General features: G+C 35.0%; 1 protein-coding gene and 1 pseudogene across 4 annotated transcripts in view; both read right to left on the reverse strand.

The window, feature by feature from the left end:
* LOC149571099 (pumilio homolog 5-like) overlaps positions 1–24,197 on the reverse strand; it is an 88,575-nt gene that overhangs the window by 49,140 nt on the left and 15,238 nt on the right. For all 4 annotated transcript variants that reach the window (XM_089812657.1, XM_089812655.1, XM_089812656.1 and 1 more), the window contains 2 exons: positions 1,700–1,894; positions 670–844 (listed from right to left, as the gene is read on the reverse strand). In XM_089812657.1, the coding sequence (XP_089668783.1) occupies positions 670–844; positions 1,700–1,894 (370 nt within the window). The remainder of the gene's footprint in view (positions 1–669; positions 845–1,699; positions 1,895–24,197) is intronic.
* On the reverse strand, positions 22,763–24,032 carry LOC149571100 (disease resistance-like protein DSC1; annotated as a pseudogene).

A 24,197-nucleotide genomic window follows, 5' to 3' on the forward strand; every position in this document is an offset into this window, starting at 1 on the left:
ATTGTTAGCTAAATTCCTTTTCGTGTAAAGTTCATCATTCAAGAGAAATAGTATATTCCTTTCAGTTATTAAACAAGCCTTCAGTTATTCATGTTCATGTGAAAACGATAGCAATTACTTCAGTTATTATGGTTTTAAGTGAAATTTATTATTTATGAATGTTCGTTAATTAAATTAAACTAATGGTTTTATTTTTAGGAAGTTAATTTATTATGTTACATAAAATATCACATCTACAGGGATAAGAAAGAAAGCAAGTTGAGGAAGTCATCTACAGATGATTCATTAAAATTTCTTGATCATTAAGAGAGGTGTTTTGAAAAGTTCGAATGCTTTTTCATTATTCTCTGAAATTGATTATTCATCTTCTTTCTTGCTTGATTGTTTGCTATTAATGTATCAATATTTATTAGATTCTGAACACCCATATTTTCCTAATTATTTCAATTCAACTTTTAATATATGACGAGAAAAATTATTTATAAATCCTCCATAATATGTGCTTGTAATTACTAGTTTTGCGGTTGCTCTTCTTTTTGTTCACAAATAGCATACATTCAGAAAACTGAAGCATAGATCTAAAAATGATAGTCAAGAATCACACTACAAAGTGCCAAAGCACAATCCTTGGGCATTCCTCATCACTCAAAGAGGTCAGACGACACACACCTCCAACAGCAAGAAGTTTTTCAACTCGAGCAACAATATGTTTCCCATATGTGTACTTTTTCAATGCGTGTAAGTGAATTCTAATGCGAGCAAGTAGCTTTTCCCTTTGTAGGTCATCACATGTTTCAAGCACCTTCTGCACCACATAGTTTGCATATTGATCCTTCATCATTGTCTGCACAACAAACCATTCATAAGCAAGAACTGTTGAAATATCCAAAAAACATTATCCAATCTTGCAATCTTTCTAAACTACAGAGATTGCACATTGATTCTTTATCATCATCTGCACCACCAAATCATTCATAAACAGGAATCGCTGAAATATCCAAAAACATTAACAAAGTTTGCATTCATATTTATTTACTTCCAATAGTGTAATAGTTCAGTCATATGTTCATTCCTGTAATTAGTCATTTCATTAAGTCAATATTGAATCAGAAATATATAGAAGATATTTAACCTTCTACTACATGGTAAATAAAATGAGGACATTGACAATGACTTTCCTTCTCTGGAAATATACAAAATACAAAGATTTCTCTCCTCCTTGACCAATCCCAATACTCTTTTTTCCTAAAAACTCCATTGATCACCTTTTCTTTCTGTCTTGCTACTAGCAGTTTTACTGCAGATTTTCAGCAAGTTCAGACTTTTTGCTTGAAAAAGTCTTGCATTTATTTATGGTTTAAAATCACCAAAATGTGCAGCAAAAGAATGCTACTATGCATAATCTATATATGTAGCCATTTAGCAGTTACCATCATAAACGGTTTTTAAATTGTATCAGGCTTCATTAAGCTATCATCAATAATAAAGATAACAAAATATTTGTTCATTTGCTAGACTATTAGTTCCCCTCCAATTAAAGTTATCACGTCAGAATCAAAAAAACAAAAGAAGTGACCTGATGCATGTACATAATGACTTAATCGAAAGACACTTACAGAAAAGCAAATGAATTGCTCAGAAACCTTAAGTCTTAACAACATAATTTAGCCATGAGCAAGATAATGATAGAGGACATTACCTGTAAATTATCATTCTCGTCTGTCTGGCCTAGCATTTCATCAATCAACAGTTGGCGTTCTGTTGGGTTTCCATACTCCAAGCACTTCTCAACAACATTGGATGCAAATTTATGCTGACTCATTTGTACAAATTGACCTGCCAATTTGTTGATGACTTCACTTCTTTCATGTGGCTTCCCATGTTCCAATACATGCTAAACAATGATCACAGAGTTTCAGAGGGAGAAATCAAAAGCTAACAAAGCAATTATAGAACTAACACATCTTCCATTTGATTATGACATCCCAATAGAATTTAGCTTAAAATTGGAGAAGAAATTCACAAATTCCTTAATGCATTTCGAGGAATTAATTGTCACACAACCTCTAGAATGTTTATAATTTATTAATATAAGGTTAAAACTTGCCTCCAAAAATGTTACAAAAGTAAATGAAAATATACAATAGGTATAATATTAAACCACTAAATGTCAACAAATTGAACTTATTGAATAGTGCTAATTCTCAAGAGTAAAGTTTATTAGAATATAAGATTAATGAAATAATAATAAGTCATTTAGGTGCAAAAATGGCAAAGTGGTGTCAGGATTATTTGACAAGTGGAACGACCTTATTTATTATGTATCAAAATTGGATACAATGTTAATAATCCAATGGTGAATAATAAAAAGATTCAATGGTCCGATGGAATTACAAAGAGATTTAAATAACACTTAGAAGAGTCCTAAAGATACCAATTGAGGTATAATATGATGTACTGTCATTTGTGAGAATAACTTTTGAGCTGTCAATTCTCTAGATAGCCTTTGGACTTTTAATAATGTTTTAGGGGTTTTTCCAAATTAAAAAATCAAATAAGTTTCTTGTGATGAGCATTTCTCAATTGATGTTTTGGTAGTATTTCAAAGTTAAATGTTTTGCTTGACTACAGATAAATCTGGTAGGAATTGTATTACTTTCTATGGCTTGAGGTTCACTCAAGGGTATCGCCACTTGTTTGTTTATGTGTCATGACTGTTTTGTATTTAACTTTGACAACTTTGACCTCTTTTGTTCCCAAAGAGATAAAAGTATTATTTAATGATCATATTGCCATAGATGATTAGTTAATGTTTTAAATGAGATTTTCACTTATATTGTACATTGAGGATTAAATATGGAAAGGCCAATGTCATATCACTCTAATACATACAAATGATTGCGCCACTAGAGCATCCCTTCACGTTAGGCGCACTTTGATTATTTTATACATGTGCTTAGGATATTTATACAGTGAGCAGTTGCACTTGACGTGTGGATGTTTTAAGTAGACAGATACTAGACATCAACTACAACAGAACATGCAGGTTTGAGCATGTCTTAGGCTTCCCTTCCATGTTGACACAAATTTTTATTTACTTTTTCTTCATGTGCTATTCTTTAGATCAAGTTATAATTTGAAGTGATGAAATACCCCTAAGAGGATGTATATCACTCTACTAGGTTCTAATGCAAATCCATCTAATACCCTTGTCTCTGTTTGAATGTTGTAGAGATTATATATTACTTATTGTGGGTTGACATTTCATGGAAACATCTAGTATGTTGACATGCCACAATATTTTTTCTCTCCTTAGAATGTCTCATGCTCCCCTCTGAGCAGCCAGTCCATTCTAAGGGGGATTGTTACATCTACACTATCTAATTATCATATTGTCTCTACATCATAGGTATTTCTTGAAAAAACAAAAATTTTAAAATTGATCTATATGTCTACCTCTGTGGGGGACAATCCACTATCTCATTAAATCTCACCCTATTGTATGCTTATCTAGCTTTTGCTAATCATGTTGGCATGATCTAAATCCCCCTACTACATGCCTTGTGTGCGTCAACACATGTCTAAGCCACCCTATCACATGCCTAACTAGATTTTCCTATACGTATCAATGCACTGTCTAAAGCTGTCCTATCATGCAATTATCTAGATTTTGCTACTCACATCAATGCACTATCAAAATCACCCTACAATGTCACTATTTGGCTTAACATAACTTGTCAGCCATATCGATGTACCATCAATGGTTGATGGTCTTTGTCTATATGTTGTCTTCATCATCTTACATACTTGTTGGGAGCACTCCTATGTGAATGAAATCCTCGCAAGTAAGTCAAGTAAGCTCTCTTCACTTTAGCTCACATCTCATGTCATGATATGTTCCCTAAAGTGGGGGCAAAATGTAGTATCATAAATTTACAGCCCGGTGTAATTTGATATTACACCATGTCTCTACCTTAGCTTAAAACATGAAAATCCACATCAAGCATTAGATCTATCCATCTGAGCCTTGTTGCCAATTTCTCATAATATCGTCCACGTAGCTTGGAGCCCAAGATGTGTGCACATGACAAAGACATCCACGAAATTGTGGGCGTACAGTGTCGTTGAGGTGCTACAAATTGTCACCCTTGTAGTGTAACACCAATTCCACCATCCGTCAATACCCAAATTCAAGTTCGACCATTATAATCCCATTTTTTTCTCCATTTAGTCTCTTCTTGATCATTCATTCTTGGCAATCTTATTTTGGACATTACCACATTTTTGAGCTTCCTATTTGTAATCTCTTTCGATCCATAAACACAAATGGAGATTACGCTTCACACTTTAACAATTATGGATTCTATCTCCTCTTGCTTCACGCACCCTTAATTTTGCCAATCAACTTACAACTAGTGTCAAAAACATCTTATCCAAAAGGAAACACTTACTCTAGATTTCAACTACTGAAAAATGACTACCACAGCACAAAAATAAAAAGAAACAAGCAAGGAAATGAAAAAAGACACAAGCACATGCCCAAAAATGACTTGTAGAAAGAAAGAAAACTACTCATGTCACTATATCTCATCCTTTGACATGCAAATTCATTGTGACCTTGATGAATGCAAATTAACAAACCCTAGAAACATACATCCAACACCATGAGAACTCATATATCAGCCTGCCAAACTCTCTTTGAAGTTTGCATTACTTGAGCCAGCAACTTTTTCAAATGACCTTCATAAATTTTTATAACTTTAGCAAGATGGGTTTCATCAACACTCTATTCTGCACCTATTAGACAAACTGTAAAATCACCATCTTGAGAGTTCTAGTTTCTTCAGTGCTTTGCCAATCAATAATGAGGGAAATCGACCTTTTAGTCATGCACCAATATCCGATAGCTTGGATTGCAGGTCCTTCAATCAAGAAACTTTTGGTCCCAAAAATCTAGGAACTAATCAAGGACATTTCTGGCCTACATCCTCTTTTGAATACCCCTTTGCCTTGCATGGCAATTGTTATGCCCCTTTTCTGAAATAGGATTTAATAATAATAATAATATAATTAAAATAAACAAATAAAAAAATATAATATTATAAATAACTATATTTAATAAAAGGTCAAGAGAAATGTAACGAAGGGTTCTAACTCCCTCAAAAATAAGATATAAAAGTGAGGAAAATTTATTTGAAAGGGATATGACGGAAGGAAAAAGATGAGAGCATTGCAGTTAAAGAAGGATTAATGGAAGAAATAAATTCCGAAGGGGCAACAATAATGAAGGGTTCTGACCTTGTTGAAGGTGGTAATTGTGAAAGGGTGTGACCATTGAAAAGGGCAGGCATGATGAAGAGATGCCACCTTTCCTCACAAAAGATATGAAGGGGTAAGAAGATCAATAGGGAATGGACAAATGGAGAACTGAGAAGATATACATTTGTGCTCATCAAAGGTAATAAAATATATTATATTGCTATGAAGCCTCGTGTGACAGCAAATAGATGTATTGATTTTATCTATGAGCCATTGAGTTTCATACTGATTTACAAAGTATTATATCTGAATAAAGAACCCTGATATGGTCCAATATATATATATATAACATATGCATATTATATACAGATAAATTTATTAATAATGGTAAGTGAAGAATTTTATATATATCAGTTATGTTATATTCTATGTAATGCATCCCATGATTGCATTCTGTATTACAATACTTTGATCTGAGCTAGACTAACTGTATGATGTGTATGATGTGATCTTGCACTAGCATTGCGAGATGCTTTTGATTACAGTACATTTCTCCTGACTAACTGTATGATGTGATCTTGCACTAGCATTGCAAGATGCTTTTGATTACAGTACATTCTTTTGGTTTTACCAGTGTCATAGCTGATGTAGATGATAGATTATACTCATGCTTATTGTTGATCATATCTGCATGATGATTCTACTGTTTTTGATGATATCTGGTGTATTTTGTATTCGAAAAAATATTGATTATCTTATCATGATGTTATTTCTGATTTTCAGTGGTATTATGTTTTATCGTGTTGATGAACACGTATTTGGAGTTTTCACTGTTATATGCTTATATTATTGTAAATGATTATTTAATGTATTAAACAAAATGTTTACTACTGTATTTGATCTTTTTCAATGGCATACCTTTTGTCCCTCCTTGGTTTTTGGTTTGTTCTGCTTTTCTTCACCCAGTTTCTTCCTCATTTGGCGAGCATGCTTTTTGTTTGTCCTTGGCATTCCCTCATTTTGTTCTACCACTTCCAACATATGGCAGTTTGGTTGGAGCGTCTCGTACTCCTCCATTTGCCAATGGAGTAATCCACTAAGCGAACTTGTTTCATCTTCCGAATAGTTCCCGATTCTTCAGACTCCTTCCTCGTTTGGCTCTATCCTTCCATCTTCATGGTACTTTCCTTCAAATTCTAAGTCGGATGCAAGTTCCTGGCTCACTATTTGATTTCGTAGATGAATGGTACATCTTTTCCTTTCATTCTCGATTGACAAGGTGTTCTTTTTCTAGTTATGGTTGGCCTTCGTTGTTATCAACAATTCCCTACCCAATAAAGCATTGTATCCTCTCTTCTCTAGGGAAATTACTAAAATCTAAGAGAAAGTGTTGTGTTCCCACAGTTACCTTCTGAGCCTTGAGCATTCCGAGTGGCTTTATGCCATGTTGGTATGCTCCTACTAGATGGAAGGTAGGTGGCCATAATGTCTCTTTAGGAAGTACAGTGACTCCCAATCTGCCGTCTACAATGGTATTAGTTAGTTTGTGACCCATGACTTCCATCTCTACTATCACAAAAGTTCTCCCTATTCCCACAGAAAACAACATTGGATCCTAGTTTGACAATTGTTCCGATATATTATTCCTTTTGTTGTTTTCTTTTCCATTCTTGTCTCCCCCTTGGTTGTGACTACCTTCTTCCATCCCAGAAATTGCTACCTTCATTTGAGGTAATACATCCAATATCTCAGCTACCCTTACTGGTACCGTGGCCTACAACATTTGTTTTATTATATTGGCTTCTGCTTTGGATCATACGGGGAAGCTTCTTGTAGTGTGTTTTGTTCTTCCTTTATCATTCTTCGATCATCCCTTAGCCTTTCTTTCTCCCTTGGGGGATTTGGGTAGAGATCTTTTTTCACTGATAGTCTACTGATAGCATTTACCTCCAACATGTTCACCAACTTCCCTCTCGGACAGTCGGCCTCCTCATGGTTTCTAGGTCCACATCATCGACATAACCTCCTTCCTCCTTCTGCTACCATGTTGGTTTTGGTTCTAGCATTCTTGAGAAAAATGCCCCTATGTGTTACACCTTCGATATTGAATCATTGGGTGGCCTATTTCATTGTACTCAATACAACTGCGCATTGTGTTACTATTATTGTTGCCTCCTCGTCTGGGGGAGGCATCAAGATTTATGTTCCTTGGTGGGGTTGTTGGAGGTGCAAATTGATCTCCAATCAAGATTACTTGGGTGTTTCTTGCTTTCAAATTGTACAGGCATTCTTTAATGGAATGTCGCACCACTTGACAAATGTTGCAAAACAAATTTTTAGATAGTTGGTCCTTGTGTGCCCCTCACTTCCGCACTCTGTACACTATAGTTCCTTGCCTCCTTTGCTTTCTTTTATTTCTCTCATCATGTCTCCACGAAGTGCTTGAAACAATTTTTTTCTTCGCTTTCTCCCTCACTACTAGCGTCGCTAGTTCTCTTCTTGCTCCTCGTAGTTCTATCTCTGCTCTCGATGTCCATAGCTCTATCACAAACCTTTTTATAGGTCAATAGAGGTACCATCTTCATTTTCTTCTAGATGGAGGGATTCAATCCTTCTATAAACCACCTATTCTTCAATTTGTTCATTGGTTTATTCTTCGGCTTCCCTATTAGTTCCTTCAATCTTCGGTGGTATGCCCGAACACTTTCATTCTTCCCTTGTCTAGTGTTATAATTTTTCTGCTACGACCTCATCATCGTCTCTCAATAATTTGAATTATGCTTCAAAAGGTTTCTTCCGTATGGCCCATGTTGCATTTTCCTCATCTACAAGGTCTATGTACTAGTCGATAGCTATTCCACACAAGGTGGCAAGAAAGGCTTTCAAACAGTAGTCTTCGTCATCTTGTCCTCCCGCCTCCTAAATGGTCACACGTCTTGCAATGCCTTAAAGGGTCTTTTGATCCCTCGCCTTTAAATTCAAGAAGTTTTTTGTTTATTTGGTGTGTTTAGCATTTTCTTTTATTGATTTGCTACGAACTCTCTCCTTCGCTAGGAATGTGCAAGACTTCCCTTCTCTCATGCTCCTTTCATCTTCTGCCTTGATGGAAGCCCTCTGCTTCTCCACCTTGATGGAAATGGAATTCCCACTTTTTGAGGTTTTTCGTTCGATCTACCCTATGGTTGGCTTCTCCAAAATGGCTAGCCTCTCTATTCCTCTTACAAACAATTCTACTTCCCCTTCTAGGCTTTGTTTTTTGTCTCACCAAGGGCATGCTCACTATGCTCTAGTTCTCTTTCTACTTATTGGGCAAGATCGTGCAATCTTCGCCTCCTCTCCACTTGCTGATGTATCAAAAATGTCCACCTTACTTCCTCATTTGCATCTTCCAATTGAGTTTCCTTCCTACATCTTTTGTCCTTATTGGGAAGGAAGGGGCATTAATTGTGGAATTAATCGTTCCTTCTACAATTCTTTGTCTCTTGATTCCTCCACCGGAGATTAGTCCTGCGGTTGTTAGTATCCCTGGACTCCTCCCTTTTGTGGGTTTTTCGATGGAATAGTTGTAGTGTCTATTGCCTTCTTTGTTCCCTTGGGTCCACTTCTCTTTGCTCCTCAACTTCCACCAACCTCCTGCGAGCAGCCTTGGAAGACTCCCGAGTATATCATACACAACCTCATTTACCATGAGTTCGGCACGTACTATGCTAGTGGGGAGAGCCCTCTGCTTTGCCTCCTGTCACACGTACTCGTCTAACGCTAAATCCCACAGGTACAATGTTCTCTGTCAATTGATCCTCCCTCCTCACTTCCTCTTCTTCAACGTCGCTATCAATTGTCATTCTCTATTGATGGAAGGGTCAGTCCATTCATGTTTCCATCTTCCTTTCACCTTCTTGACCATGGGTTCGTACTTAGGCAACGGCGCTAGAAATGTTTATGCCAATATGAAAGACAATGTTGCCAAGTACAATTCTTATGTACTAAGATATAATTCACAATATTATCATCACATGCATTCTACTAAATGGAAGTAATACACAAAATGGCAAAATATGTCTTGTATTGATTGTACCAATTGAGCTTATATACCATTAGCAATGAATCCAAAATTACCATCCCTTTCTATTCCCACTGAGTAATACATATAGCGCTCGGATTGGTTACTAATACCAATCAATGCAACATTTGGTACAAGACTTCTAATAACTACTTAATTAATTTATTACAAATTTACTCTCTACGGACTATCAAAGGCAACCTCACAAACATCCAAAGGGATGACATCTACCATCAATTTGTCCATGAACATGGGTAAAGCCCAATCTGATTTTACATTTCTTAGTGACTAGGATGTGTTGATGTGAATGTTATGCCACTACAACATACAAAATCTAAAACTTCATATTCCAAATGAAATACCAAATTTCCAACTCTCTCTTGAATAAGGATGCTCAAATGTTAAAGAACGTTTTTAGATTGTAATCAAATGAGACAATCCCAAGGTTCTTTTTATTGTGGATTTTCACTCAGTCATAATGAGCTGATATGTTGAGTATCACAAAGGAACTTACGTTGTTTAATCAATGGACATCAACTACTTTCAACCAATCAAACTACAAAGGAATAAAGGATTTAGAAAGCTATTCTACACTAGTGCAATCTCCTAAGGTTGTGTTCAAACTATCAGCATTCCATTTACACAATCCATCAATGCATATCCACGTGCAAGTAATAATCAAAGTAAAGCTCCTAAATAAGTCATTCGACCACAACACGAAAACTTACAATCAGCAAGCAAATAGAGATTTGGTCTAAGCAAATCTCACAAAGATGCATCTAAAATATATTCCATTCAACTAAACACTACTAATAAACATGAAATTAAGTCCCTATTCCAAATGAGGAAATGTATTAATCATGCATCAGTAAAACACAAGTAATCCACCATGAAGACCAACAACAAATTAGTAATTACTTTGATAGTATTATGGCAACAATTTCTCCAAGTCTCCCCCACACTCTATTCTAAAACTAATTCTAATGAGATAAAATGAGACAGCCTTGGTTTATATAGCTGTTCAATTACAATAAAAGGCCAAAATCAATTCAAGATCAAGGGCTAGGATTATGCCTGCACTGCCCTAACTTGCCTAACCACTACAATCATTTAAATGCTTGTCCAATTGCATCAAAGCACCGCCTTGTGGGCCAATAAGAAAATTACAATTCAGAAAACAGATTAGGTAGAAGCCTTGAGTGGGCTCCACGTGTACAATTGGCATAGTCTAATTGAATGTTGTTAAACACGTGCAACTGGAGCCCTATGACTGGTTGAAAATGAATGGGCACCACCTCAGCATGCTTATCTTGTCCCTCCTCAATTTAGGGAATCTTCTGATGGAAGCTTGAAATTGCACTTGAAATCATTTTTTTACTTGATCTCGATGTTGCACAACTTGAACTTGGATCAGCAACTCCACCTTGACCCTCAATATCAAACACCATCTCACTTGTCCTCTTGATGAATGGCTTACAACTTGCTAGTGCATGAAGTCTTCATATTGTACTTTGCCATACTTCCTACATGCTCTTGTGCATCTCAATCCTTCACTTTAGCCTTGGAAAACAAGAAAAAAAATTAACAGCATTTTTTATTTCAATCAGAGTTATAGGGAATCCAAAAAATTCAGCACATACTTTGCAAACTTAATTAACAACATTAAATATTCAGTTTCATCCTCAAATCTTGATTGTTGTTGACAGATTTGAGCTGAATGCTTTTGATGTTCAAGTCTTTATATTTTCTTCATCTAATTTAGCTCTAATTTTGCCTAACAATTGAGCGATCAAGGCGATTGGGCATGGGGCCCCATAAGAGGTTAGAATCCGACCTCCTCTTAGGCTTTGTAGCCCCAAAAAAGGTTGGATTCCAACCACCTCTTGGGCTTAAGCCCAATGATGCTTGATCTACAAACTTACACTTTTTCGTTTTTCCTTTTCAATTCAACTTCACATTTAGTTTTGTCATTCCTAATTGTGGTTGCCCTTCAAGTTGACCGTTCTGTTGTTTCAATCTCAAAATTGTACCTTCAATCTTTTTTTCACTCTCTTCTTGCCTCAAAATCTTGATCCACAATACCTACACTTTGCCCTAGAAGTGCTAACTTCACCTACGTATTCTGATTTTGAACTTCATGCTTGAGCATATGGAGAAGTGATTGGGGTCTTTCATTATAAACAAAGGTTGGTGGAGCTTCAAAGACCCAAGAGAGGTTAGATTCCAACCACATCTTGGGCTTGCCCAAGTGGCCTCAAAAAATTCACTGAATGGTGGGCTAAATTTGGATGTTTTGATCTGCCCTCTTCTTCAGTTCAACACCTACTTCATGTGCAAATTGAACTTAGTTCCATAATCTTTGTCACCGACAAGTTGACTTGCTTCTCAATTTCCATTTTTCAGCAACTTGCACTTTCAAGAATCAATCTTCTTGATTTTCAAACCAACCCTCCATCTTATCATTATGTCATTGTTCTCCTCTCATCAAATTCTCTAATGGCAAAGCGCAATCATTGATGACAAGTGAATGTGGTTTCAACTTTCAATACAAGTCATGATCATGGAGCCCCAGAACAAGTCAAAACCCAACCTCTACTTAGGCTCCAAAGCCCCAAGAGAGGTTTGATTCCAACCATCTGATGGGCTCAATTAAGACCAAATGTGCTTAAGTTGTTGATTTTTTGCTCAAACTTCGTTGTTACCTCGCCATTTTGACATGCAATTCACTATTTCAATGCATGGCAAAAGGCATGGAGCCCCCACAAACAATTGGATTCCGAGTTGCTCTTGGGCTCACTCCAAGGGTTAAAGATGTTGCAAGTCTAAACTCATTGTTTGGAAGACAGAAAATCTTGTATAAAATATAACTTTAAGTGACTTTAAGTTTTAGATAAACAATTTCAGGATGTTTGATAGTGGTTTCAAATCACTAAGTGTTAAAATGGAGATACTACATCTTAGAAAATCTTAAAAAATTCCAGATTTAGTCAAATTATAGTAATCAGCATGCCTTCATCAAGCTTCTTTTCCATAGCTTGTCTTGACTGCGCAAGATAAATTTGGTACTAAACAAGAATTTTCCAAAGATTCTAATTCATTTCATCACAAATCTCTTCACTTCAAATCCACATCCTTGACAAGCCTATCCCAACTCACTCATATTTGTTGAGAATAAAGGATCTCTGATAGATAAACAATTACAAATATTTGTGTATAAATTCTTAATCAAATATACAGAATGACAACACTTATCTTTTCACTGTGTTTGCAGCAAGTTCTTAAATTCTTCCTACTTCAACAATGAATACTTTACTGGATCACTATAAGATAGATGGTGTGAATAATAATAGCAATGATATAATGTTGATCTGATTCTGCAGGTACTTGTATGCTTGTAATGATGCTTTCACTGCAGTTGGATATGCACATATATATAAAAAAGGAAGAGGCATGACTCCGAAGAGTCATGTCTCTACGTGGCCTTTAGGCCATGTAGGGACATGCCTCTTCGGAGGCATGTTTAGTTAGCAAGTAACGGTTCCAACAGTAGTTTGTATACTACCCGATAACAACACAATATTAAATCAAAGCCAAGGCACGGGTGTTGAATACCCGACTTAAGTAAAGTAACCTTGACTCAGGTGATATGAATATCACCAGTCGTGAGCAGTATAAAACTCGACAATAACATCAATCGGTGGAAATATGAAACTCGACAATGGCATCAGTCGGTGGAATTATGAAACTCGACAATGGCATCAAACATGGGTAATATGAAACCCGATAATGGCAACGATATCTGTTACAAGTAATACGACCAATTAAGTTGGCCCATCATCATGCACTTATTCTGTCAAAATTCCATATACATAACAGAGATGTATGTATACGTACATGTATGCATAAATCAGTATGAATACATGTATGTATGTATATGTCTTTGTAATGTATATCAAACAGTGGTGCTATCAAACAGTGGTGCATAGTTATATCTCTGTGATGTAATTGCAAATAATAACATTATAGAAGATTCAAATTTTGCTTCTCCTGATACTAAACATCAACACTCCCTCTTTAGCTAGGGAGATGAAAAACATTAGTTAGAGTCATCTAATAAGCAATACTACATGAACAGTAAATGATCTCTACTTGCACTTAAGCAATGTTTAAAGATAACACACATAATCTCTACTTGCACTTAAGCAATGTCTAGAGAAAAGGCCAAGAATAATCTCTACTTGCACTTAAGCAATGTCTAGAGAAGCCCCAAAAATAATCTCTACTTGCACATAAGCAATGTCTAGAGAAGCCCAAAAATAATCTCTACTTGCACTTAAGCAATGTCTAGAGAAGCCCAAAAATAAACAACTATTTACAAGATTGTCACCTTGTAAATAATTTTCCATCACTGAATATGTGAATGAAAGATCACCTTTCATTACACATCAAATAATAACTAGAGGAAATAAATGAACAACTCTTTTATTTCAATAAATTTCCATTACAAATAATCATACCAAGTCTTTCCTTGAAATATTTCAGTTTTACTTTAGCAAGAGGTTTGGTAAGGATATCAGTCGTTTGATCATTTGTACATATATATTCCAATTGGATGACTCCTCGATTAACCATATCTCTGATGTAATGAAATGAAATTTCAATGTGTTTAGAGCGATTGTAAAACACAGGGTTAGAAGAAAGCTTGATACAACTCTGATTATCACAATAAATCACTGTGGGCTTCAAAGGTCTTTTGAAGAGATCTGAGAGCAACTTCCGGAGCCATACTGCTTCTCTGGCACATAGGGAAGATGCAATGTATTCGGCTTCGGTAGAACTTAAGGCCATAGAAGTTTGTTTCTGACTAGTCCAAGAAATCATACCGGATCCAAGATTGAAATAGTATCCTGAAGTGCTCTTGCGCTCAATAGAACTTTCAGCCCAATCAAAATCTGAATATCCAGTTAGCTCAAGATTGACTTTGTCATATTTGATTCTCATTCCAATAGTACCCTTCAGATACCTCATTATGTATTTAGATGCCTGCAAATGTATCTTCTTAGGTGCACACATAAACTGACTCAAGGTATGAGTTGCGTAACATATGTCAAGACGGGTGTTAACCAGGTACATCAGGGATCCAATAATCTGTCTGTAATAAGTAGGATTCATATCATCTTTTAGTTTATGTAGATTTATCTCAATAGGTGTAGCGGCCGGTTTACACTCCATCATTCCGAACTTGGTTAATATATCAACTGTATATTTTCCCTGATTTAGTATAATATAGTTGTCCAGCTGCCAGATTTCTAACCCCAAGAAACAGTGAAGTAACCCTAGATCCTTCATTTCAAATTCAGCAGAGAGATCTTGTTTACATTTTTCTATAAGATGTTCATCACCTGTAATGAGTAAATCATCAACATATAATACAAAGATAACCATATCATCACCTTCAGTTTTGAAGTATAGATTTGGATCGGCTTCATTTTTGGCAAATCCCAATTTCAGTAGATAATTATCTATTCTTTCATACCAGACTCTACGAGCCTATTTAAGACCATAAAGTGCTTTCTCCAATTTACAAATGTGAGTCTTGCAATCAAAAATGCTAAACCCTTCTGGTTGTTCAACATAAACTTCTTCTTCAATCTTATCATTAAGAAACGTTGTTTTGACATTCATTTGATGTACTTTCCATCCTTTAGATACAGCAATAGCTAGGATTGATCTGACTAAAGTATACCTAGCAACTATTATCAATGCCTTCCTTTTGAGAGAAACCTTGGGCTACAAATCTAGCTTTGTATTTTTCAATACTGTCATCTGCAGCATGTTTAATCTTGAACAACCATTTGGAAGAAATGACAGATTTGTTTTTAGGTCTTGGTACAATATCCCATACATCATTTTTCAATATTGAGTTATATTCCTCAATCATGGCTTCCTTCCAAGATTGATGTGAAAGTGCTTCTTTAACATTGGTAGGTTCAAATTTTATGAGTTCAGATAGCAGAGCAACATAACAGGATTGGTTCCTAGTTCTTTTGCTTTCCTGAATTACATCCTCTGGTTCAACTTGATTTTCAGCTAACATTTTTTTGGCCCAGAGGGGTCTCTTCTTATTGGTCTAGTTGACGTTTTCTGATTCTGTATGATTAGACATGGAAGAGATGTCAAAATTCCTCCCTCTCAATTTCTATAGCTTGATCTTCTTCTGAAATGGATTCATCACTATCACTAAAAATTTTGAAGGCAGTGTCTTCTTCAAATATGACATCTCTGCTAATCTCAATTGTTCTTTGTCCAAGAATGTAGATCTTGTACCCTTTTGAAGTTTCACTATAACTAATGAATATTCCCTTTTTCCCGGAAGGCTCTAATTTAGTTCTCTTTTCTTTTGGGATGTGAATATAGACTAGACATCCGAATATTCTTAGAGGACTTAAATTTGGTTTAACACCGGTAAATGCTTCTTCTGGAGTGGTGTTTTCCAATATAGAGTGAGGGCAACGATTTTGAACGTAGACAGTTCTATTGGAAGCTTCAGCCCAAAAGGAGTAATGAAGGTTTTGATCATGTAACATGGCCCTGGTTGACTCAACAATAGACCTATTTTTCCTTTCAACTATTCCATTCTGTTGAGGATTATAAGGTACAAAACACTCCCTCTTAATCCCAACAGAAATACAGAAGTTTTTTAAAATATCAGATGTGAATTCACCCCCATTGTCAGACCTGAGGGTTTTGATCTTTTGTCCTGATTGATTTTCGACTAGGGCTTTAAACTCTTTAAACTTGGATAAGACCTCAGATGACTCCTTTTGTTTTAGAAAATAAATCCATGTCCTCCTAGAGTAGTCATCAATGAAAATTAAATAGAATTGACCTCCATTAAGAGAGGGAACTAACATAGGACCACAAAGATCTGTATGAATTAATTCAAGTATGTTTTTAGATTTATGAACACTATTGAGTAAGGAGTGTTTAGTATTTTTCCCTAAGGCACACCCTTTACAGATACTTGAATGATCTGATTTGAAATTTGGAAGTCCTTTTACAATTTTACTTATAGATGCTAAGGCTTGAAAATTAAGGTGACCTAATCTTCTATGCCAAATTTCAATGGAATTTGTCTTATCTTTACTAAGAGTTAAGTTTAACTTTGAATTTTGATAATTACAAAGCTTATAAAGACTTCCATCCCTAACCCCAATGGATATGGCTTTCTTGATAGATGAGTTCTTAGTCCAAGATAGAACTCTATCTCCTTGAAATGCAATGTTGTACCCTTGATCAGCAAGTCCGGAGATGGAGACAAGATTTCTTTTAATCCCTTGCACATAAAGGACATTCTTGAGTTGAAGAGTGATATCAGAATTCAATTGAAAGTACCAATTCCTTTAATTGGGTAAGAGGAATTGTCTCCAATAGTTACTTCTTCTAATTCATGATTTGAGAGGGTTTCAAACTTATCTTTAAATCCAAAGATATGACGAGAAGCTCCACTATCTATGATCCAGGTGTTGTGATTAGAGCTTAACTCACTTGAGAGAGCTACTATAAATGCATAATTTTCTTTGTCTATTTTCTCATTATTCTCTTCTTTAACTTTTGCCAAAGCTGCTTGAATTTTCTGTTTTTCAGGACACACATAGTAGGAATGACCCAACTTATCACATTTAAAGCATCTTACTTTGGACCAATCACGATGTTTGTGAGATTTGTGATTTTTATTGTTTTCCTTCTTGTTATATTTGAACTTTCATTTCTTATTTGATTTGGAATACAACGCTTGAATGTCACCATCTTGATTTGAAATTAAACCTCTGGATGCTAATCTAGACTCTTCTTGAGTGCATTCATTCTTTAACTGATCAAATTTTCGAAGTTCAGGACGAGAGCTTAAACCTCTTATGAAAGTTTCCCATGATAGTGGAAGTCCTCTAAGAGCAATCATACTTAATTCCTTATCATCCATTTGACTTTGCATAGTAGCAAGTTGATCATTTAATTCAGTAATTCTAAGGAAGTAAGAGGTAATGGATTCTCCATTTTTCATTTTTATGCAAAGTAGATCTTGTTTCAGAGTTAGCAATCTACTTGTATTATTAATTTCAAATGTACTTTGAATTGTAGAGAACATTTCAAATGCAATTTTAAGATTTGCTATGGAAGGAAGTATATGATCTTGTACTGAATCTATGATTATTTTCATTGCCTTATTATTATGCCTTTTCCATGTTGCTTTCTCAGATTCATTTTCAGGCATAGGTAAATTAGTTTCAATGTGATTTTCTAATTCCATCTCTTTTAGAATTATTAATAGACTGGTTTTCCAAGATGAAAAGTTAGAAGCTCCATCTAATCTATCTTCAATTCTTACATGATTCACCATCTTAATATTTTAACAAAAAAAATTCTTTCCCTTTAAATTAGAATCAGAATTTAATGTTTTGTAATGGTTTTCTTATCAGTGCAGCTCTGATACCATGTTGAGAATAAAAGATCTCTGATAGATAAACAATTACAAATATTTGTGTATAAATTCTGAATCAAATAAACAGAATGACAGTACTTATCTTTTCACTGTGTTTGCAACAGGTTCTTAAATTCTTCCTTCTTCAGCAATGAATACTTTACTGGATCACTGTAAGATAAATGGTGTGAATAATAATAGCAATAATATAATGTCGATCTGATTCTGCAGGTACTTGTATGCTTGTAATGATGCTTTCACTGCAGTCGGATATGCACATATATATATAAAAGGAAGAGGCATGACTCCGAAGAGTCATGTCTTTACGTGGCCTTTTAGGCCACGTAGGGACATGCCTCTTCGGAGGCATGTTTAGTTAGCAACGATTCCAACAGTAGTCTGTATACTGCCCAATAACAACACAATATTAAATCAAAGCCAAGGCACGGGTGTTGAATACCCGACTTAAGTAAATTAACCTTGACTCGGGTGATATGAATATCACCAGTCGTGAGCAGTATAAAACTCGACAATAACATCAGTTGGTGGAAATATGAAACCCGACAATGGCATCAGTTGGTGGAATTATGAAACCCGACAATGGCATCAAACACGGGTAATATGAAACCCAATAATGGCAACGATATTTGTTACAAGTAATACGACCAATTAAGTTGGCCCATCATCATCCACTTATTCTGTCAAAATTCCATATACATAACAAAGATGTATGTGTACGTACATGTATGCATAAATCAATATGAATACATGTACGTATATATGTCTCTGTAATGTATATCAAACAGTGGTGCATAGTTATATCTCTGTGATGTAATTGCAAATAATAACATTATAGAAGATTCAGATTTTGCTTCTCCTAATGCTAAACATCAACAATATCCTTCACTAATTTGACTCCCTAACAAGCCAAAGTTGCTCAAACTCATCGTATAGACTTAGAAGACTTCAAATTTGCTACTAAACTAAGACTACCTCGGACAACTTCCCCACAACCAAGTGAAAAAAGGGGATCCCCATTTGCAATGGGACGATGGTGTTATGGTGAATCAACGTTGTTATTAAACAGAGGAGATGAAGGCTCCTTATATAGATTTACAAAGATGGTGTTTCTAAAAGAAACAATCATGCACTAATAATGAAAATAGAAACTTCCTAATAAACTAAAGATTAACTAAGATGACCATTAAAGAAACATTCCCTTAATGGTCATTCTCAAACTACTTTCTTTTGGTTACAACTTCTTCAAAACATTCTACTACTCCAAGAGACCTTCCTTGGATCTACAACATGTTAGTGACCATGAAGCCATACTAAAAAAAGAAACAAAGAAGTGTGCCCACTTCTGCAGAATGATCTGTAACAAGAGACAAGATGCCACTGAGATGAGTCTGCTACTTTCCAAAATCAGCAAATTTTCTGACTAGAAATCATCACAAAATTTGAACCTGATGTTTGGTAACAGAGCTATCCCTTCTTGTAGCCAAAGACATACCATGAACAATTCCAACAATTTTGAGAAAAAATCAGTAAACCCTCCAAACTTTGCAAAGGAGCAAGATGCCCCAAAACAGATTGCAAAAGAGCCACATTTCTATTGGAGAAAAAATTGAAAAAAAAACAAATATGATTTTTTAGTTAAAAATCAATCAAAACCAAACAATAGAATCTGAGACATGGTTCAACATACAAAGCATCATTTTTTAGGGAAAAATTATAAATCCACCAAATAATTTTTGAGGAGAAAACAGTAAACCCAAAAGAGAATTTTTCATGGGAAAAGTTAATGAAAATCCATGAGAAAATTTTCAAGGGAAAAAATTGTGAAAATCCATCAGATAATTCTCGAGGAAAAAATTATAAACCCAATAGAGAAACCTTCATGTGATAAAACAACATGAGACTTCGTATGGTAAAACAACACATGCAAGAACATACAACTCACAAAAAGCACATGCAACCTCAAAAAATCAGAGGCTCCTACTCAAACAAAGAAATTGAGCACTCAAAACTCTCGACCGAACTCGTGATTTTCGGCAAAAATCTTTGAAGACAAACCACAATTTTTTTTATAAAATACCTCGAACTATTTTTTTATTTCAAAAAATCGAAAAAAAACAAATTTCAAGAAAAAAAGAGTTCAAAACAAGAGTCAAGTTTTTCTTAAAATTTTGCCAAATTTTAGATCCAATCGACCCACTCTAATACCATGTTATTATAAATCAATGTTATTAAACAGAGGAAATGAAAGCTCCTTATATAGGTTTACAAAGACGATGTTTCTTAAAGAGACAATCGTGAACTAAAGATAGAAATAGAAACTGCCTAATAAACTAATGATTAGCTAAGATGACCATTAAAGAAACATTATAATATTCTAATAGATGGTGTGAAAACCTCAGAACACAATGCCCATTCCTTCTTTCAGCCAACCCAATGAACCTGGATTGGAAAGATTCTTTGTCTTAAGCCAAGCCAAACCACTATCTTTTGGAAGATGAAATTAGCTTGAGGACATGCATCAAATACAAATATCTACCTTCCTTTTGAGTGAGTTGATAATATGGAAAAATCTTTGTCAACTCACCCTCCTCTTGAGACCCACTACTACCAACACACAAACCTTTCTTACTACGACACATAACCAATCATCTACTACTTTGAAGCTGTAACCAATTGGAATTTGTGCTCTCATTCTCTCATTCTGCTCGTGCACACCTAATGAAATACTGTTGATTGAACTTAAAGAGTTCTTTGGATTGTTGGAAACAAAAACCCTCTTCAGTAGTCAGATTCGATGGTGCAAGAGCCACCCTAACTGGTTGTTGATTTAAGGGTTTGCACTCACTTTGCAGTGAGTTTGCTCAAATTTTGGTGATAAGGGTTTGATGAAAACAAAGATATAAGGTATTCTGATTTAGGATAGCAAATTTTGGGGTGCAGTTTGTGTTTTATAACTGTTGGCATTTTGTAGTTCTGGCCATACACTTTCCAGCCATCTTGATATTCAAGTTTTGGTTCAAAACTCCAGAAATAAACTATATTTGATTATGGGTATTGACTCATTCCATTCTCCCCAGCTGGGAAACACATTTTAATGTGCTATTTGTTGAGTTTGAGTGATATATGATTTATTTGGTAGCAGGTTGTATACTTCTTTGAGGGCTCGTGTGAGTTTAAGGAGGCATTCAACACTGTTTGGTGGTTGCAATAACTCCTATTTAAGGCACCTAAAGATCTAGAAAGAGGACAAACTAGTAACAGCAGTTTTGAACAGAGATTAAAGATTATAACTAGCCATCGCACCTTAGTGTGCAATGGGTAAGTCATAGAATTATGAAAGTCATTTTTGTATGACTCTCTCTCTCTTTCCCTTTCTCTCTCTCCCATCCTCTCTATGTTTATCTCTCTCTATGTCTTTCCTTTTACCCCTCTACTTCTCTAACTATTTTAGGTGAGTCAAGAGCTTGAAGTTAAAGTTTTGACTTTTGGGTATTCACGGATCTCTCTATAGGGATAGTGAAGCGCAAAGTCACCCAATACCTGCTATGTTCATGCACCAATAGACACTCACTAAAAAAATACTAGTATTTGTGGCTAAATGCCCCAGTAGTCTGTGTGAAACGTTCCAATAGTGGTGCACAAATTGGTCAATCACCAACCTAAAAAGCTATAAAATGATAAAAATTGATTGACTATTAGTACATTTGTGATCGACTATCAATACACATGTTTTCATTTTTTGGGGCTCTTTTAAGAGTAGTAATTGGGGGTATCTATGACAAAACTATCATAGTTATTGGACACCCTATCAATTATTAGATCTCTTTCCCTATTACACTAGAAAGTTTATTGCATCCCACCAATCCAATGTTGCCAATCCTTGCATAGATTCCAGTCCTGACAATCTCATCAGATGACATGAGTTTCTTATGTCTAATTTACACAGATTCTCATATTGTCTTTTAGAAAGTATTCTCCCATTAAGCTTCTGGAGAGCATAACTCTTACTTAGAGTTATCAATAAACAATGCAAATTACAAAATATGTTTTGACAAAAAGGTAAAGGAAAATAAAATTTGTACTTTAATTATATAATTTGCATATATATGTGTATAACTTTCTTTCATTATTATGTAATATAAATAAATTAAGTATAAGGTTGTCAATAAAATAATAAATATTTTGAATATATTTTTAAGTTAATATGTGAAAGTGTACTTATGATTAAATATAATAAATTTTATATAGTTATGTTTATGTCATGAAATCACTATATATGTAAATATTCGAGAATTCGTTGAGTTTGTCATGTGTCATTGTCTTCTAACAGAGACAGAGAGAGAGAGAGAGAGAGGATTTGTTCAACATTTACATCCATAGTAACATTTTGTAAGCGATTTAATAAAAGTGTAAACATTTTGTAAAATGGGTGGTTACATATTTTCAAAGAAAAATCGATTTTCATTTGAAAGTGTCCATAAGACATCATTTTCTTATCTTCTTGGTTCAAGACATATTTTGTTTGCTAAGGTGATAAATATGCAAAGCATCACAAGAAAATGTCCTTTTAATATAATAATGAATGTGCATCCCTACTGATCAATATTGTTAATGTTAATTGATGCTCTTTAAATTGACTAAACTTTTGATTTATGAATAGTTAAGTTCTATGTTATTTGAATAAGAACATAGCAACGCCTCTATGACTTATTGAAATGATTTCACTTGTTAAAATGAATCATTCACTTTCCTATATGTAAGTTTTATAAATTTTGTGATATGTGAGAAACTAAATAGACATACTTAACTAAAAGCTTGATTAATCTTTCAAATTTTGTTGAGAAATGAATGATCGATGCTCTAGATGGATGATTCTTAACGAAGACAATTAAAATATTCTGAGTGGACATCCATTTTCAGATAGTTGGCAATACCCAACATCCAGATAAACCAAACTTTTCAGTCCGTGAATGGTGGGCAGTACTTATATAAGATTTGAATGTTGGTGGAATTATAGTCTCTCCAATCAAGTCAAATTCATAACCAGGGTCAGTATAGCACATGGTGCACATCGTCCTCATCACATAGTCTTATGCATTTATGAGGTTCTATAGACACTTCACTTGAAACAGTTGCTCCCAAATCTCTGCGGCAACGATGCATCAATAGTTCATTACTAGGAGTTTTTTTTGCATATAAGGAGCATCCCTTAGTTTCTCTGCCATGTCTTTCGTAACATTTCTATCGTCTTCATCAAGAAGGTTTTTGCCAAGAAGTTGTTGTGCAAGAGGATGGCCCTCACAAGCATTGACAATATTGATGCTTAATGTTTGTAGCTCTGGATCTGGACAGTGGGAATCACGGAAGGCATCCTACTTCATACATTTCATCAAGGCTTTCCAATTCTAGAATCTGTTCATTCTGAGATGTAATGAGCAAATAATTGCCTAATTCGAGGTCCTTGAAATTCCCCCCAAGAGCTTCCAGCTGCTCGACACTTTGAATGCCAGCTAGCAGGAGAAGAACTCTCTTACCCATGAGACAATCATGGTTACCTTGATCAATATGATCTCCTCCACATGTAATTGAAAACTTTGTTTGGATATGAATCAGGAAACGTCTTGTAGTATGAGTTTGCAGCTTTACCAGCCCATTTTGTTGTTGGCATCTTTCTCCCACACCCATTACAAAAACAATGCACTTCAAATTGATTGTAGAAAACACTCTTGCAAACAACTTTTCCTAGGGTGGTCTTCTTCTTCTGACAATCTACTATGTTTAGTAATCTCCTCACATGCTCCATGCGCCAGTCTAAACCAAAGCATTTGGGAGTATCCAAATGAACCTTGTCTCTTAACATTTTCAGTAGATCCCTCACAACATCGCTGAAAAACAGTCCCTTCGAAGAACCATGAGCTCATATCGACAAATTCTTTGAGTATGTATTGATCTCCAGACCAACCACATGCACAGGAAACCTTCTTTACTGCGCTCGTTAGATGTTGATCGAAATATTGAGCACATATAACCATACTTTGGTGTTGAACCTCTGAGGAAACAATATCATAAAATAGGGGAACAATTCTGACGATCGACTTAAACTGTAAAACCCACTTCATTCAAAAAGGATTGCAACTGCAGAAATGTTGGGAAGAAAACAGGAATACAGATGCTACTTTCTCGTATGCGTTGATAAGAAGGACCATCATCTATAAATTTTTACGCTTTCCGAACTTCATCTATTTTATGATATTTAATATAATATTGTTATTTATAATAATATTATTTTATTTTGAAATAATATTGAATCATTTAGTTTGAATTTTTTGGCAATGTCAAACTATTTTGACAATTATGTGGATATATTATATTTAAAAA

Source organism: Cupressus sempervirens, chromosome 2 (genome assembly GCF_028749045.1).
Source record: "Cupressus sempervirens isolate cs-2001-9-10 chromosome 2, ASM2874904v1, whole genome shotgun sequence".
In the NCBI taxonomy this organism is placed as follows: domain Eukaryota; kingdom Viridiplantae; phylum Streptophyta; class Pinopsida; order Cupressales; family Cupressaceae; genus Cupressus; species Cupressus sempervirens.